The 18,908-nt window shown below is 46.0% G+C and overlaps 2 protein-coding genes across 6 annotated transcripts in view; one reads left to right on the forward strand and one right to left on the reverse strand.

Moving 5' to 3' along the window:
* Positions 1-920: 920 nt before the first annotated feature.
* B9D1 (B9 domain containing 1) lies at positions 921-5,624 on the forward strand. Of its 3 annotated transcripts, XM_083799433.1 has the most exons (7): positions 922-1,078; positions 1,221-1,289; positions 1,396-1,507; positions 1,583-1,679; positions 2,155-2,217; positions 3,370-3,437; positions 3,608-5,624. In XM_083799433.1, exons 1-7 carry the CDS (start codon positions 974-976, stop codon positions 3,748-3,750), a joined length of 657 nt encoding a protein of 218 aa, XP_083655559.1. In that variant the 5' UTR covers positions 922-973; the 3' UTR covers positions 3,751-5,624. The 3 variants fall into 3 exon arrangements, with proteins under 3 accessions (XP_083655558.1, XP_083655559.1, XP_083655560.1); XM_083799432.1 differs by having other exon boundaries at positions 921-1,078; positions 1,396-1,679; XM_083799434.1 differs by lacking the exon at positions 1,221-1,289 and having other exon boundaries at positions 942-1,078.
* A 5,987-nt stretch (positions 5,625-11,611) lies between these two features.
* The window catches only part of EPN2 (epsin 2), a 44,514-nt gene continuing 37,217 nt past the window's right edge, over positions 11,612-18,908 (reverse strand). For all 3 annotated transcript variants that reach the window (XM_083799423.1, XM_083799425.1, XM_083799424.1), the window contains exons 7-9: positions 18,791-18,883; positions 17,682-17,897; positions 11,612-16,098 (exon numbers count right to left, since the gene is read on the reverse strand). In XM_083799423.1, the coding sequence (XP_083655549.1) occupies positions 15,761-16,098; positions 17,682-17,897; positions 18,791-18,883 (647 nt within the window). In that variant the 3' untranslated portion in view covers positions 11,612-15,760. The remainder of the gene's footprint in view (positions 16,099-17,681; positions 17,898-18,790; positions 18,884-18,908) is intronic.

The following is an 18,908-nucleotide window of genomic DNA, read 5'->3' on the forward strand; positions in this document are numbered from 1 at the left end:
AGGCCAAGCAGGTGGTGGCCAGAGCTCTGCATGTTCCTCACATCGTTCCCCGGAGCCCAGTGCTGACTGAATGCCCCAGGACAGCTCGCAGGCAGGGCAGCAGTGTCTGCGATGGAGCATGGTGGCGAGGGGTGAGCGGCTGTGGCGGTGGCAAAGCTTCCCGGCACCATCGTCTCACGGCCTTTGTACGGAGGCAGCACGGCCGGGTCAGCAGCATCAGCTCTGAAAAGACGCACAGAATTCACTCCCCTTTTAATTAGAGCGAGCTAATCAACCCAGCGCAATCCCGTTTCCTCGCCTTCCCATGGGATGTGCAGTCACATCCAGGTATCAGCGCTTATCGGGACACAGCTCGCTCCCGCCAGGCCGGGGAAACAAATACGCCATTACACGACGCTAATTACAAAGCCTTAAAACTCGACGCCTCACGGCCTGTGACAGGCCCCGTGTAGCTGTGACTGTGGCCCCGTGGGGACACCAGAACTGCCGGGTGCCCCCGTCCCTGTCGATCCCAAATGTTCCCCCCCGGCCACCCCAGGCCTGGGGCTCCCTGCGGGCGCAGCCGCCGCAGCCCGGCCGGCAGCAGCATCTAGTGGCCATTTCCTCGGCGTCTGCTGCAGGGAGCAGGCCCCGCTCCCTCACGCGGGCTGGGAATGCCTTAAAAAGAGCTCACCAGGAGCGATTTATGCAAACGTTATAAAACAAAAATGTATAAAATTCAAAACGCAACGTGGCTTGAGGATTAAGGGGGAGATGGGCGGTGGAAGGCAGGTTCCCGTGGGCCTCGGCCCCAGCCCCTCAGGCCAGAGGCCGGGGGGGTGACGAGAACCCGCTGTGCTGAACGAGGGGAGCGGCACTGCCGGCGTTTTGGGGCGATTCGCCCGCTTTTTGGTAAGCCCGGGCGCTCCCCGGCAGCCCCGCGAAGCGCCGCCCGCTGCGGCATTTTGTCCCCTGCGCCGCTCCGTCCGTCCCCATGGCAACGGGGCCTAGCAGCGAGGCGGGCGCCATGGCGGCGGGCGGCGGCGGCGGCCCCGCCGTCTTCCTGGTGGCCGTCAACGGGCAGATCGAGAGCGGGGAGGTGAGCGGGGACCGCGGCGGGGGGCGGCCCGGCCTCGGCTCCGACCTCGGCCCGGCCTCGGCACCAGCCCCGGCGGCGCGGCCTTGCCCCGGCCTTCGGTCTCCGTGGGCCCGGCCCGCTCACGCCGCCCGTCTCCCTGCAGTTCCCCGGGTTTGACGAGCTCTACTGCAAGTTCTGCTTCGTCTACGGCCAGGACTGGGTTCCCACTGCTGTAAGGGTCCCTTGCGTGCCCCTGAAGCGCTGCCTGGCCAGCCGCGCGTGTGTGTATGTGTGTGTGTGTGGCAGGCCCCCGCTCATGTCGCTTTCTCCCCCCTCAGGGCCTGGAGGAGGGCATCTCCCAGATCACCTCCAAGAGCGCCGTCGCGCCCACCACGCTCGTCTGGAACTTCCCCATCGAAATTACCTTCAAGAGCACCAACCCGTCCGGCTGTGAGTGCCCGGGGAGTGTGTGGGGGGGGAAGGCTCGAAGACGAGGCACCTCGCTCACCCTTGCTTCTTCGGCAGGGCCGCAGATTGTCGTGAGCGTCTACGGACCTGATTTTTTTGGAAACGACGTGGTGAGAGGTTATGGAGCCGTTCACGTGCCCTTCACGCCTGGAAGGTGAGGTGACAGCCCTGCCATCTTTCAGGGCTAAAACTGAGATTAATTTCCAAGTTGCAATGTTAATGCAGGGACAAAACTGTCCCTACATTTGCTTATCGTGTCTTGTCCGTTTGGTACAAAGGGCACAGATTTTCTAGCAGTAGTCCCTGGTTATTATTATTGTTGGCAATCCCATAAGTCACTCCTTAAAGTTAGAACTGGCATGAAGACCACCTAAGTATGAAGTTCAGTGTTAGCGCTCATCACTCTCTCCCCATCTCCCTCAGTACACGCTAAGCTTTCATTCCTGCCGCTTGAAATTATGCTTTTCCTATGCAAGCAAACACTTTCTTTGTGAAAGGAAAAGTATTGTTTTACTTTGAGGTGTTCAGTGGCCTGATGTGTCTGAAATTCCGCTGCCTGTACAAGTATAAGACTTGCCAGTGCTGTTTGCTTCATTTCTGAAGGTCTGCACCTCTCATGTTTGTTTTAGGCATAAGAGAACCATTGCTATGTTTGTTCCAGAGTCCACATCTAGGCTGCAAAAGTTTACAAGGTAATGATTAAAGACGTCTTATTTTAAAAGTTCTTGCTCTTACTTGCAAATGTCTATCCAGCTACTCAGTGGTGCGTATCTGTGTGCACTTTCTATCACAACCACGTGGTTTTGAAGGTAAAGACCCATTCTCAGGTGTCTGGGTTTTTTGGAGAGCTCTCTCTAAATGTGTTAACTCTCTGCTTGCAGTAACACTTTGTCTTTTCTTCATCTTCATGTTTGAAAAAGAACAAATTTTAACAGCAGACCTGAATTCTTGTACTGAGGGGCTGCTCTTTATTGCACAGGCTGATTATGTCAGTGATGTGACTTGCAGAAGCTCTACTTAGACTAATTTTACTGGGTATTTTAGTTGTCATTGGACCCAAGGAGGCGTGCTACAGTCCATCTTTAAGTCGTGCTATAGCTAAGGACTTTTCTCAAAGGATACCCACATTAAGAACAATCCAGAAAGCAAAGACAGCACCTGGAAAAACAATTCTGTTTTACCTCTTCTTCTATCCAGAACGCCTTTGCTGCAATCTTTGTTTTGTTTCCAAGCACACATCCCTTCCAAAGTAGGTGTATACGCATAGTGACTCAGGGTGTTGAGTTTTTTCTTTCCATGGTATTGTTTGAGTGCAGTCTGAATGACCTGTGAGCTGACTGTCAGGTTGTGGATTGCACATACCAGCTGAGCCTGGTTTGGGTTGGAGCTGGTGTGGGAATCTATGCCCCACTGACAGGATTCAGCTGATGTCCATCTCTTCTCTTATGATACCCTCCTCATAGAATCTGCACGTTGGTTTATATACCTTTGTATTGTGTGCATTTCTGATGTATTTAAAGTATCCAAGCCTCTCTGTTACTTTGGGTAATGAGGCCCTGAATCAGACTGGTCTTGAAACTGCTTTGCCATAGAGTTTGTCTAGCCCAGATACAGCTTGGATTTAATGTAACGTGTATGATTTTTTTCTTCCCGTCAGAGAGAGAAAATCTTATCTTTGATCAAAGTAGAACAGCAATAAAGAAAGTGAACAAGTCTCCAAAACTCTGAACAAAAGCTGGGAGGCTTATTACCGCCCTTGAAAAAAATTTGCATATAATAAACTGTGTCAAATCTAAACGCTACCGTGTATATCCAATTATTTATTTTCTATTTTCTTCTCCAAGTTGGTTCACAGGGAGACGTCCAGAATTTACTGACCCCAAAGTGGTAGCGCAGGGAGAAGGAAGAGAAGGTAAGGCCCCAGGGGCTCCTGACTGCAACCCTTGCATGGCAGCAGACCAGGGCCTGGCCACCCATTTCTCCTGTTGGAAACAAGGCAGTCCTACCCAGGTATGTGAGGAGTTCAACAGTGACTCAGAAATCCTCTCTTAACCCGTGTTATTCCTGTCTTCTTTCTTCTAGTAACGAGGGTGCGATCTCAAGGCTTTGTGACCATCTCCTTCAACGTAGTGACTAAGGATATGAAGAAGCTGGGCTATGATGTGAGCCCGAGCGACATGCAGACCCCCTGTGTGCCTATTGCAGAAGGGATTCATAAGTATTGAACTCAGAAGTGAGATTTACAAAGGCTCACGGAGAAGTTAGACACTTCAGGGGCTTTTTTTTGTTTGTTTCTTCAAATGGAGAACGAGCATCTGACTGAAGTAAGAAAATTTCACCTGACACCTTTATTCAACAAGAAACTCAAGCCCGTGAGGCTTTGGAGTAATTTTCTAGAGTATAATTCTTTCAGTAAGTATACAGCTTGAAAATCATAAGTTTATATCATCAGTTCTATTTAGCATTTTTATGTGTGATATTGGACCTCTCAAGAGAAGACCTACAAAGTATTTTTTATAACAGCCTCTTTTTTTATACGTTATATACTTCAACTTATCGTTGTAATGGTTTTCATTTGTTTAAAACATCAGTACAAACCCAGTTCTTGTTACTAATGTTTTTGTGGTAGAAATGAGAAATTGAAATTATTGCGCCTTCCAAAAAGGAGAAATTATGGAAACGCTCCAGTGAAACACACACACACACACACTTCTCTCTGCTACTGGCTTCTCTCTGCAAAATCACAGCAGGTATCCATTACTATACCCCATAGTCCTCTAGAGTTTGTGCAACTAAATAAAATAGTTTACGCACTGTAGAAACAAACCCTTCCCCATTTTTAAGTGAAGGACCCTAGGCTTTTGCGTTTAAGAACAAGACGGTGACTCTCTGTAGATTTTACTTCTGCATCAAGCTTCAGGAGAAAGAAAAAGGACAGCAGTTTATTTTACAGGAGTTCGAGGGACCATGCGTGCTGTGTGCTTTTAACTTCTGATAGAACAAATTGACTTTTAAATGCAGCTGTTGACTAAAAAAATAAGCCTTAGAAAAGGAGCTGAAATGAAAGTACACAGTCTCAGTAAACCGTGTATACTGTATTTAGCTTCAAGTCGTGTTAGTTACCAGAGGCACTGTGCTGTACACGATAGGAGCAGCAGCAAAGACCTCATCTCTTCCCTTAAGTCAGTCACTCCAGCCCAGCAGAGCCTGATGGTTGATGCTTTGGGTAGCCAAGGTTTTAACCTGCAACAATTTTAACAGGCTTCTGCCAATATAATCAGATCACGTTGGGTAGTGTGGGTTCAAAGAAGAGAGAATATCGTGCAAGGAAAATGTTTGCTTACAGAGATAATGTACCGTGGCGTTCCTTAGCTGGTGTTCTTATCAGAAGAAAGGCATTAAAAAAGCAACATATTGATGTTCATGTCAGCTATAATTAGGTTTTCCCATTGCATAACCTCAGAGAATGACCGAAACAATGTTGTTTGTTATTAGTGTGACACAAGCTCTGAAGCTAATTTGCTATTCTCAGATGTCTTCAGCACGATGACCCAAAGCTGGCCCCCAGTCTAAACATCTTTTCTGCTGTCATATCATGGCCTTTCACTGAATCCCCCTCTAAGTTAATGTTAGTGCTCTTCTTTTAGGCTGAATAAACCCAATTGTCTAAATATTTTTGTTTTTGTCTTTCTGCTGCCTAGGGTTTTTATTTGTTTGTGCCAGCATTGATGTTTCTAAGTCCTGAATCATCCAAGATACGCTGTTCTTACAGGTACAAAAGAACAAAGCGTATACTACCGTGAAATAACTAATTGCTTAGTCATTTTCATATTTAAATTTGGGCATGTAATCTCGTGTTTTGACTGCAAATACCAAGAGATAACTGTGAGACGGACTTAACATGATACCACCCCGCAAGTAAACTACCAAGACCTTGAAACTATAAAAATAAAAATAATGAACACTACGCAGCATTGAAGTGCAGAGCCTCCAGTACAGATAGAAAGTAAAGCTAGTTATTTCATGTGTAGTTATTTTCATGTGTAGTTATTTCATAGTGAGCAGTGTGACCAAATAAATAGAACTTCTAAAAAGATAATGTGATCACCGGTATTTGACTGTGAAGTGACATTAGCATCTCTTGTAGTATTTATAAATACTTTTCCAAACATGGTTACAGATTTTTTTCATCTCTGCTTTTATCCTGTCATGTTTTTATTGGTTTTACACTTCCAGTAAGCTGCTCCACCAGTTGTTTTGGCAACTGCTGTAATCTCTCAACTGAGTCATGTTGGAATCCAAATTAATAAGTATTTCCTGTTGGCTCAGAAGAGATGCAAGGAATTTTGTTTCCTTTTTAAAAGTATTTGAGAAGCAGTTAGCTACAGTAGCAGGATAAATATCTGTATTTGAAAAACCTGAAACACCCAGACATTAAACCTACCACTGGTTAAATATCTTTTTTCCCTTGAGCACAGTTACCTGCCCCCATTCTAATTAGAGCAAAACTGCACAACAGAGATTCTAGTCATGAAAAACCTGTTAAACCCAGATAAAGTCCAAACTTCATGCCCAGAGGGATGCAGTGAATTTATTCACGTACAGCTTTACAGTGTGCTACTGCTGCCAATCTGAATTGCTACCTGTTTGAAATGAGTAGTTGGATGCTTACCACACTGAGCCTGATCAAAACCAACACGTGTGTGTGCATAGCTTTGCTATTCGGGGCCAAGGTGCAAGGACCCTCAGAAAAACTGGTTAAAAAAAAAAAGCCACAGTGAAAAGCAGTGCTTAAAGCAATCACAAACAATATTACACTAAAGACTGTCTGATTCCAAGCTGATCCCACACTGCTGCCTGTATTAGTGGGGCATTTTGCCTATTGTCTGTTTTTTCTCGACTTGTAAGCCTTCTGAGCACATTTGTTAAGAATCTCACACACCTTCTTCAAGGCCTTGAACCATGTTTGGCTTCTGGGTGTTTTGCTGCAGGAGCCTTTCAATCTGACACAATTTGCTCCTCATACAATGGCAGGTGTGGGGGTGATGTTTTCAATAACAGTTTCCCGAGCTCAATGCCATTCGTTTGTTCAGCAAGGCAACTGTTGCTAGAGCTAATAAACATGCTCTTCTCCCAGAGACGGGCTCGCTGCTGCCTTTACAATATTCTGCACAACTGTCTCAGCTTTAAGTCTTGGAACTCGGGCATGGCAGAGGGTTTGCAGCTGTTTCACACTGGAGAGAATCTCTGCTGTCATGACAAAGGAATAAAGATAGACACGATGCTGTGCTGTGGAGAGTGACATTAATAAGGAAAGGATTAATGATCTGTAAGCCTTCACTGCAGTTACTGTTACTATATGAAAGGTTAAAGAACCCATACTTCAAGAACAGTGAAAACCCAGGAAAAAAAAAAAAGTCTTACTATAGTGGGATCCCAAAGTAACAGCAGCTGTTACCACCCTCATCTACTAGTTAATCATTCTCCTTTTTACTTCACAACTGGACTGAGTTCCCAACCTCTTGTAACGCAGATGGTGGTACGAGGCTGTCAGCTGGCACCGCAGCTCCTGTTTGTTACACTTATGTCTCTCCCAGACAGTGAAACTGGCCATTAACCTCCTAACTCAAGCAGGAAAACTCTTCGTTTGGAACTTGTATCCTGCTACTGTGCTGACACGGGGTGTGTCAGGAGACACATCAACACCACCGGAACGGGTGAGACCTATTAGAGGTAAACGAAGCCTCTGAGATAGTTCAGGACATTGCAGCAGCCTGCTCTCCTCTGCCAGAACGGTCTCAAGGAGCTTTGGCAGCGCCACGCAGCAGGACACACACACACAAAGGGCTGATGCAGCCAGCTGCTGGTGTCACCCCAGCTGTCGGCCCTGCCGCAGATGTGCTGGGATATAACACTGGCCTGGTGCGCAGGAGCACGGGGACAGAGGTGACAGAGAAGCAGGATCACCGTGTCAGTGCGGGGAGCACTCCAGAGAGCAGAGCAGACAACAGGCCGTGGCCATCGTGGTTAGGGACACGAGTGCTAGCACGCTGGCTTTTGTCACTTCACACAGCAATAGTGGGGATTTGGGGTGATTGTGCAGATCGTAACACAGCTGCCCTCTGTGCCTGCCGGGCAAACAGTGCCAAATAATGGAGGACGGAGCTTCTCCAAATTCCTTCTTGCTGCTCAATGCAGAGCAGAGCCCACGATGGGAAGCAATCTCACCTGGAAACAAGCCCCCTGTGGCAGAGGTGGAAAGGGCTCAAGACAGACCGACTGGCCTTGCTTCGTGGGAGAGCCTTCCTGCCATCGGGGTGGAAGCCGTGCTGGGAAGAAGCAGCAAAGGACGTGGCCTGAACAGTGTCTGACAGGACTGTCTGAACAGCGTCCTCTTCCTGTCAGGAAAAGGAAAATTGTTTGCAACCCCTTTAGGAACTGGTATTTGCAGCCCTTTGCTACCAAAACTGGAAACGGCAGCAACAGCTTCTGCCCTCTCGTGGCAGTTCCCAGCCTTTAGGAAGATGTTAGTGACTGCTAATAACAATTAGCTAGCGAGATTGTGTGAAGGACACCCGAGTCCTTCCTGTTCCTACATGGAAAATTGCTCAGCACAAGGGTGCCAGCTGTGCTGCTGCTGCTCCTCACCCCGGGGCAGACACCTGCCTGTGCGAGGAACCACCTGAGCTGCCTTGCAGGGAGCGGGACTGAGCCAGAAATCTGTGCATCTGCGAGCACTCAAGAAGCTGCCTTTGTCCTCAGGCTGCTGAGGCTATTTTGCAACGGCAGTATTGCAGCAGCTAGAAGTTATCTCCATCTGAGAATGAGAGTCTTGCAGACAAATTCAAGCTGACAACTGCTCCCCAGCAGCAGCGCTGATTAAGGAGCAGGAGTCTCCTGTGAAACGCTCCAAAAAGGGAAGAAAAAAAATAAAACCACAGAGGCACAAAACAACCAGATTTGAAGGAAGTCTGACCTTCAGCTCTGACTCTACTTGGTCTCATCACCAGCAGCTTCTCAGCCCATCACAAAGCAGCCCCTGGGTGACCCACCCGTGCCACTGCCACCAACCAAAGCAGCACACCAGGACCTGCTCCCACCACCTCCGCCCAGCCGTTTCCCCATTCACCTGGCAGTGCTGGTGGAAGGCACCGAGCAGCAGGCAGGGATGTCTCCAGGGCATCCCTCAAGCTCACTCAAGCATCCCAGCCCCTGTGGGAGCACCGTGAAGCCCTCCTGAATACCCCCAAGTCCAGCCAGGCTGGAGACCCCACTGCAGCCCCTGCCACAGGCTCCCGCCACTGGGCTGAGCACGTCCTGGGAGCACAAACCCTGTTAGAAAGCATCCTTCGGCCACTGAAACCAGCCCTGAGCCCCCCAGGATGGAGGCTGTGGTGCTAGGGTATGGTGAGAGCAGGCGGCTTTCCTGGCTGGGTGCAAACAATTCGGACTCTTGTCCTTCAGCAGGAAGATTAGCAGAAGCATCTAACTGTTGTAGGCTTCTATTTTTATACCTCTATTCAGGCCAAGATATTTAAGTACCCAAATTCACCTCCGAGAATATCACTACGTTTAGTGCCAGGCTTGCTGAAGACATTAAAAAAAAAAGGTAAAAAACACCTCCACCACCGCCCAGCACAACACCAACCAGACCAGACCAACGGCTCCCAGGCCGTACGCCGTTACACCAAATCAAAACTGGTTCCCTTCAGCTTGGTTATCCCACTGACTTCTACTCCCTGCCCCTTAAATAAAACCAGAGCCCCCCTTGTCCGATTTTCGCAGGTTCCACATTCCCACCCCGCTGCGACCCAAGGAACGTGTCCAATGATTACCTGTGGCACAAAACACTGCGGGCGGTCGAGGCACAGCACGAGGAGATCCCCAGGCGTGGCGGTGGCAACGTGACTGGGGGACAATCCTGCGCCAAGCCGGCATCCCGCGATCAGCCCCCAACTCCGTGCTGCTCCGGGGCACAAAGCCCTGCCTGATCCAGCCCCGCAGCACGCTGTGGTTTCCATCAGGCCAGGCAGCTGCACCGGTGACTGTTAAATGCAACGGCTTTGCTCCAGCCCAGGGAAGCCTCTGCTGGGCCGGATGGAGCTCCGATGGCACCTGCAGCAGGTCCAGTGCCGCAGCACGCTGCGTCCAAACAGGGCTCTGAACCACGACGCTCCGGGATCCCCAAGCCACCCGAGCTATTGCTGCACTCCCAACGTTTACGATTTCCTATTTCAACCTTTGCAAACCCCTCGGTTGTGTTATGCTGGTAGGCTGCCAATCCCCTATCGATCGCCACACTGCTACCAATTAACCGCCCTAATGGGTAATTGGCAGGGATGTTTAAGGCACCAAAGGGAACAGGGAGGGGGCATTTCCAATCACTGAAACCCAAAGTCTTCAACAATTAGAGGGTATAATCGATTGACAGCAAGACACTGAGAGACAGGATTGCTACCACGATGTACAACACTGGCTCTTAGCTATTTATAATCCCGAGCTCCAAAACAAACCGCCGTCTTTACAAAATCAATGCTCATTTTGTGTCCACTTCACAGTATGGAGGAGAGTTGATTACCTGGAAGGCAGATGACAGCTAGCTTTAAAAAAAAAAAAAAAGCGGAAGTTTTTAGTAAGGGGGTCTGTGTAAATCAAGCTTGGTTCTCAGAAAAGTGGACTGCAGGCAGTTGCAGAAGTCTTGCCAAAGCCAGAGCACAAGCTGGCTCAAAGCACTTCCCCCCAGCTCGATGAAAACGAGCGGAAGACCACAGCTTGCACCGCTCACAACCCAGGACAAACAAGAGGTAGCAGCAATGTACGTACTCAGCAAAAATACTTGGCAACACTGGTGCGGATGAGGGCAAGCCTCTAGATAATACTTTATCCAGATAGCCCTCTTCCTCCCCCAAAGCAGGCAAATACCATCTTGCTTCGCAGAAAGGAAGAGGAAACCCGGGGCAGGGAGAAAGCCGCTTGCCCAAGGTCAGAGGAAGGCGCAGGCACAGCCAGAATCTCTCCCAACAGCTTCAGCAGCCCAGCGCACCTCCAGCAGCCCCTCTGGCTTGCAAGTCTGTGGTATTAAGTTCCTTTTTAAGGGTATTATAGACTCATCACAAAAGTTTCCACTTCAAGCCTTTCCTAAACCTTTCCTGTAACAAGCACCTTTATTCCAAAAAAACATGCAACTTCAAGAGGCCAGGGTAAAACAGAGAAAAAGAGCGAAGCAGCACTGATCACGCAGAAGAGAGAAGGGCCAGAGGAGCAATAAAAAACACACGGGCAGAGAAGAGTCATCCTGCACAGGAGCAGAACGCGAGTCACAGAACATCCTTCTGTAAAAACGAGAGGTACAAAAAACAAGAGGTGTCTGGGCAGTCATCTGTGGCAACAGAGGTTTTTCTTTTTTCCTTTCATGCCCCGACACAGAAGCAAACTGAATTAAAGACCTGACCGGAGGCGAACTCGCTCTCCAGGGAAACTGGAGCGTTACTGAAGCGGTGGGTTTGTGGAACGCCCACAGCAAGCTCTGTGCCACAAATCTGAAATCAAATCGTTAAGACAGAACTGACGCTTTTTTCCATGCCCGCCTTTCCGATCATCAGGTCTCTAGCACCACTGCAGTCGCAGCGCTAGAAATTAAGTGTTTGATTACTGATCAGTCTGATTGGCAGCAAACCGCAACTACAGGAAACCTGGAGGGGCTCTGGAGAAGCAGCTCTTGAAATAGCCTGCTAATGAAGTACCTTCCATTTAAACCAGCCTGAATGAGAAGCCGAAATCAACTCCCAGCTGGAGGCAGGCTCGCTGCTACCCAACCTGCAAGGCCACTTCGATCGATGGGGCAAAGCCAAGGCTGCAGGAGTGGTACGGCAACGACTGCAACAACAGGAAGCGAGGAGTCCAAAAGTCAGTTTTGCCACATTTCCCCCAACCCTTATTCCACGACTGCCTGGCTTTAAAAGTCAAGTGCTCCCCAGATTCCGTCTTGACATAAATACTGAAGCCTCTGCAGAAAAAGGTAGTCGATCATCCCTCCAAAAACGCTGTTTGAACGATAACGTGGTTTAAAGAAGCAATTCAGCCACCTGCAACACAAGTCTTCATTTTTATTGAGTTAGTAAGGTCTCAACTGATTCTGATTTAAGTGATCTATAAGAAACCCTTCTTTCTCATAGCAAGAGCAGGCCTGCCCCAGGAAAGTGATGAACTCATCGAAGAAATCACATTGACAACGTACAAGAAGCATTACTCTCAATAACTGTTAGATTTCTCCTAGAGCCTAGGACTTTTAGCACAAACCTTAATAATCTCAACCAATCCATCAGCTTTCTTGAGAACTAAATCAAGCAGGAGAGCAACAGTTTTGAACAGGATATAAACACTACGCAGAGTCTCGAAAAAGCAACACGTCTGGAATATAAGCAATACAATTTTAATTCTGACCAGTCACCTACAAACCCCTTGTCTTTCCACTGTTCTGATGGCATTATTAAATATCACATTTGTGACATCGCTCGGGAAAAATGACACAAAGATACAGACATTATGATACAATAGTACAAATGATAAATTATTTATACAGTAAATAATGTCAATAGTCAGCACAAATTCATAAAAAGCAGCCGGCTCCCAGTATTATGAAAACAGTTTGGTAAATATTTAAATTGTAACACTTGTAAAGGAAGCGAGTCTTGTGAGATTCTGCTGTGAAAAATAAACCATATATTTCTCCACAATTTGTGCAATATTAATACATACAGTACACATTAGAAACTGTAACAGCAAAAGGGAAGATGGATAACAATAGTTGTCTCAGCTACGGGACTTCAAAAAGACTGTAAACACCACAACCCACCATGGTTTTCCTTCCCTGTCCCCTCAATGTAGTTTAGTTTCTATATAGTATAAAACTGAATAAATAACTGAGCTTATTTTGGGTTTAAAATTATGCCAAGATATCTTTGTTTATTTTTATTTTTTACAAAATAATTAACACTTTATCTTTGGTCAATTTGACCAGTAAGGCTATTTTGGGATACTAACATTTTTAAAAATCAAAAGCACTTTTAATATCTGCAAGTGAGAAAAGAAGGGGAAGAGGGAAACGCATCTGGAGAAATACGCCAGAGCAGACGCGAGCGGATACGCATACATCCCCCATGCAAGAAGAGGTGGGAGGGCGGGGAGGGGGGAGAATTATTCCGGATAGCAGTTAAATCGCCGTGAAATAGAGTTACCATTCTGGGCACAGCTGAAGCTTCACCTGGCTAGGGCAGAAGCCGCCCCGCAGCGTCACCGGTACAGCACCCCGCGCCTGCACGGCACCTGCGAGGTACGGGCACGGCTCCAGCCGAGCGGATTTACCCACGCAGCCGCTCGTTCTCCTGCCCTACAACGCCCACGTCGGGCTGGGAAGGTCGGCACGGCTGGAGTCCTCAGCCTAACGCTTTGCAGCGCCGCAGCCCGGGCTGATCGCCGTTCGGTGTCTTGCCATGGTTTATGGTGCGATACACATCTCTCTACGTAACGTGAAAGGAATAATACAGCTCCTACAGAAGTGGCTTGGTAAAAGCAACAATTTGCCAGTCAGCAGTTTCATTAAGCCAGGGCTCCCTACCAGACCATCGCATTTTTACCAATTCATGGTGACAGATCATTACTCTGAGCTAGAGACGACTTGATAATTTTAAATGCTTACTATCAACCCCATCATGCCTTGGAAAACAGTTACCGAGTGTTTGACAAGAGGATGTGATTAGAACTGCTTGGCTGAATAGATAATGCCCCATCTCACTGTTGCAAATGCATTCAAGTGACTAAGGGAAAAAACATTGAGTGACCTCAATTCCACTGTTGATAAAATTAAATTGGAAAAATAATACAGGATAAATCTTGCCACAGATCAATTGGAAAGCACTTTTCCCCCCCCATCTGCAAGAATCACACCCTTCCTGGTCTACACTTCTCAATAACTTCAACAACAACAAAAAAGTAAAGTATTTTTTCCTTCTTCTGAAAGGCAACATGAATGGTTTTTTGTTTTCTTTTTTTTTAAAAGACATACTGGGTGTGGACAGTAATTCTTTTTCCTCCTATATAAAAACAAAAGCAGATGAATATTCTGAATCCTACTTGCAATTCAATAGTATCAAGAGGATAGAACAATCTGCATAGAAACATCCACACATTTAGCATTCCATATACTAATAGAGCTACACTGACCTACACAGCTAAAATCTGTGATTGTACCCTAGATTTGATAGTCGTTCAGCCTCCCCTACCCACCAGAAGATACAACCCAGTCCCTTTCGTGTTAGCCAGCCCTTCCCTCCTGCGGCACACGGCCCTAGACTGGCACAGTCCCACACAGCATCATTACACCAAGACACAGAACTCTGGCAATTTCTTTCAGCTTTTTTTTTTCCTTTTTTTTTTTTTTTTTTCTCTCCTTCTTATTAGGGAAAGGCCACCAAGATGCATCAGTTCATTCAGAGATGCCCTCGAGGCAGTAGCAAGCGCTGGGACATCCCTTTCCGCGTACTCCGCGCACGTTTGTGAAAGCAGAGCTCAGAAACGCTGCCGTCTCTGAGAAGGCCAGGTTTGCGCCAGTAGCACTGGCTGAAACCTGAGCGTGGTTTAGTGCCGATGAGTCCAGACATGCAAGTTAAAAATGTATAGTTCAGCTTACAATTAATAACTGTAAATGGAACCGGTTATTAAGATGGAGTGCACCTTTCATTAAGAAATATTAGTCGATAAAATTAATGAGTCACGTTTGTACGTTAGGATTCTTAACATCTCAAGAAGTATTACAAGAAAAAATAGCCTCTCTTCCGATCTTCAAAAAGGCTAAACATCTGTCCGTTCTGGTAATCGGAAAACGGGAACAAATCAAGGGAAAGGCGACTTTAGTGTTTTTTCTTTTTAATGTAGTCTTAAATCACGTTATGTTCAAATTCAATTCATCTAAAAATAATTAGTCACGAGAATTTGTTTTGATTTGCATTATGAATACTTCATTTAAAAGTAAAATATTTTAGTGTTAATCTTCCCTTTTAAACTCTCTTTACAGAAACAAAGAGCTAAAACCATAAATAAGAGGGCATTAAAACCATAAAAATGACATTTGCCAATATCTTAATTTTTCAGCCAGACTTGATAAATCTATCAAAACCAGACAGTTAAATAAGAACCACATTATAAAAATTAGCAAAAAAAGGACTATCAGGTAACTCTGCAAACTCAAATATGAAACTGTACTAAACAAAATATGTGCAAAAGTATACAAGAGTAACTGCATATAGCAAGGTTAAGCCTGAATTAGTTTTAAAGCTTGCCCCGGTGAAATTGAATTCAAAGTTGTCCCACTGTATTTCTTTTTTCTTTCAACTCACATTGTAAGTCAAATAAAAACAAAATACACATGATAACTTCCAAACGAAGCTGGTACTGGACAAGCACAGAGCAGGACACTCACTCAGCACGAGTGCAGCATGCCACTCACAGAGAGTTCCTCAGGAGTCCTTAGAGTAGTGTACAAATTCAACACTGCATACAACAGCACACGTTATACTTGACAACTTGAGAATGTTCTTGGGTTGTTTTTTTTTTGTCTGCTTTTTCCTTTCGAGACAAGCTTGCTTTCTCGGTCAAACCTCTGATACGAAAGCAGTGCGATTTTGCGTTGCAATGTTTAATGCATAAAAACCAGCCACCTGGGCCCTCCGAATCGTTCTCCTCTAAGAGTAAGGACTATGGGTGAACCAACAGTCTAGAACTGTGTATAGTTATGTGCAAAACATTCACTAGCACTCTGAATCTCAGGTCTATCATATGGGCATAGGAAGTGACAGATGCAGGTAAATAGTAATTTCAGGATCCAGCACATCATCTGACATCTACAAAATAGCCAACGGAGTTTAAAATGGCAGGTTCTCCCTAGAAAGTGTATTGAAATGATTAACAAAGTAACAAAATGGGCAGAATCTAACTTTGGTGAAAAGTCTGAACATTTCACATAATGCTCAACAAGCCAAAGTAAGGTACCATCTGTAGCAAAGACTAGATTTAGATTAACTGGTAAGTAGAGACAACTCTTCAAAGATCATAACTGTAAACTGCAAATCTACTTCCAAGTCTCTTACACACCGTTCAGTCCACACAGGCCACGTTCATTTCGCTGTAAAGACTTCAGCCTGGAAACACTATGAAAAGAAAGTTCCTTTAATTGGGTCTTTATAGGAGAAAAGGGTTAGTTGTATTTGTAGACTGGGACGCTGACGGCGGGATTCCTGTACTGTGAAGAGGTTGGGTCATTGATCCTGCAATGCTCACGTTCAGCCCCTGGCCCATCCTTGTTAGAGAAGCCACAGTGCCCATAGCTGGTATCGGTGCCATTCCCACAGGCACTGGGGCCATGGAAGACAGAGGTATTGGCTCCATGCTTATTGGTGGCACAGCACTGAAAGAAGGGCTGGTTCCCATCACAGGACTCGCTCTCATCTGATTTAGAGTGAGTGGCTGAGGCTGATTCACTTGGAAGGGGTTGATTGGAGTTGGTGCTGTAGCTGCGCCTAGTTTTGAGAGAAGGGGGAAGAGGGAAGGAGATCGCACCTCCATAAACGTTGAGGTTTTGGAAATCATCCTGTCCAGCAAATAAAGCACCTTCTGTACGTCCCCACATGCTCCCAACCCCAAATCACCCTGTGGGGAAACCTGTGTGGATGCCGTTCAGCAGACTGGGGCTGCACTGGTGCACAACTACAGTCCGTTTCTTTTAACCTATCAACGCCAGAAAATACCCGTTTACTGACCAACAGCTTCCACTTTTGATGACAGTCATGGGAGTGACATGTTCTAAATTTGATAACCTGGAACATGCCTACCTACAACATCTGATTTATTCTTTTTTACTACTACTAAAAACTTCCCTTTAAAAGGCTATTCGTACTCCCTTACTGCAATCTAGCTACTGCAGATACGTGCGTTTTCTTCAGGATCTCTTCCAGTCAACTCCATTTAGAAGCTGTACGTGTTTCTGGCACTGAGCTTTGACAAGAATTCATAAAGTAAACAAGTTGTTTCCGAATTACAGCGGTGCTAGAAAAAGCAGAGAATAACTTTCCCAGCGTTTGAGGTTTTTTGGGCTGCTGCCAACACTACAAATTCCTTTTGCCGTATATGCATAGTGCTATTTGGATGGCCCAGTGACCCCTTATAAACTTTTTGTAGTAACCGGTAATGGCAGATACACAGATTTCCTCTGGTTAAGCACTGCCAAGGCTCTTCACAGTTACTGCTTTTTCCTACCCAAGGAGTTTAAACTCTTTTCTTTTTTCCCCAATTGGAAAAGTGAAGAAAATAAATACTGAAATATCACTGTGAAGTATTTCACTGGACCGGTGTCACACGGTAATTTCAGTACATATGAATAGCTTTTAAAGACGCATACATCTTCCAAATGTTTACCGCCACCTCCTAAGTCCACTCTAAGTACAGGCTCGTTTACAACAGGAGACAATTTACAGGAGAACTGCGGCAGTCTATTTTTTCCCCAAACACACTAAGAGAGCGTGTTTCAATCAAAACTGGGTTATCATGCTAGCCTAAAGATAGCCTAACCAGCAACCCATTAAAATATACTGCAGAGTTTGCTATTTGGAACCTCAGGTTGGAGCCAGAGATGCTAATTTGCCTGCAGTAGCACAAGGGAAAGGGCTATTCCTTACACGCTTGCCACAAGAACCTATTACACCCTCCCAAGGGATTCTCTGGCAGCACATGTTCACCCCTTACCTGTTCTGACAATCAACCAGTTTTAGTTCAATCATCTTTAATAAACAAAAGCCTTCTTCTAACCCAGATCCTTCTGAGCGAGCAAGTGCAGAAGTGGAAGGAAAACTGCTTGACCAAAGCTCCCCCAGCAGATCAGCTGCAAACACGAGTAGAAACTCTAGGCTTTCAAGGTCCGGCAGCGTGCCTAGAAACCATGCTGTCTCACCCTCCTGCTCTCAGCCATGATCTGCTGGCTGAAGTAATCCAGAAAAACAAGCCAAAACCGGCTAATGTAAAATCAAATGGGATTGAGTTAATGCAGAGTTTTCCTATAGGAAGGGAAAGGTAAAATAAAAACATGAAGGAATGTGCAGAAACAGACCTGGCGCTAAGAATGGATTCAGCGAAGTGACAGGTTGCGGTGGCTTAGACACCAGTGAATCCAGGTTCACCAGAGCAGCATTGGGGCCCAGAAAAGACTCGGGGGTTTTCCGAGCTGCACTTTGTTTGCCTGATGTCATGCTCGAGTGCTGGGAATCAAAGAGATCAGGGCTTGTGGTACCGCTATGCTGGGATGGCAAAGTGGAACCTGATTCAGCTGTAACAACACAAAGAGAAAAACAAAACTTAACTCATTGATCTATATAATCAAGCAAAGGAAGTCCCTACACCTCTGACAAAGGAAATATTTTAAAATATAATGTTTGTATAAGTCACATTCCAATGTCCCAGTACACAAGACACCCTCCACATGCAAGCATACACCTCAGATATTCCTTAGAAGAGAGTATCAAGAAGCTACAGTAAGAGCTGCAGAGCTCTTCAGAAGGCACCACCGGATTTGCGTTGGTTAATATTCTTGCAACCGACTAAGAGTTTCCAAGAGAAAGAAATTCAAAAGCCTTGGCTTCTGCCCTTGCACTGCACCATTGTTGCACCCTCCCTAACTAGATTCCACCCAGATTTTCTATTTTGTGTTCAAGAAGCCTACCCAGCTTTGAATTAGTCACCAACCTTTCAGGCAGAAGTGTCCTGAAAGTATACAGTACCAAAGCACTCATATGTTACGGTCTGTCAGGTTTTGTTTTGTGAGTAACAACCAAATAAAAAATAAGTTAAAGCATTCACAGAGGTCTATTTTCACATTTTCCTACTATTGTTACACACTAGAACTGACATACCTGAGAAATTCAGCCAACATCTTTCTGTTTGACTCTCTAAGCATGAGCTATACTCCAAACACATGCTGGATGTCACGAATAGAGGTCAAATAAATTTCTGGGTCAACACAGCAAAAGGTTGCAGAGTAAAATTCTGTGGCTCACAACGCCAGAAGCCAGTTCCCCATGAGTTCATGCACAGGCCAAAATGTTAACAACAAGCTTTTATTGCTGCATTATCATCATCTTTAACCTTTTCCTTTGTGAAGACATTTGGTGGTGGTGGTTTTGATTTCTTTTTAAAGAAACGTGCTAAAAATTCAATTCATACCTGGCTTTTTGGAAGTTCGAAGTGTGTCAAATTCAGAAAAATCATCTTTAACTGTACCATTCAAATTACTGAAGAGGTCAAAAGATGTACTTCCTGTTCAAAACAACAAGAGAGCCCT

The sequence above is a fragment of the Anser anser genome, assembly GCF_964211835.1.
Source record: "Anser anser genome assembly, chromosome: 15".
NCBI lineage: Eukaryota > Metazoa > Chordata > Aves > Anseriformes > Anatidae > Anser > Anser anser.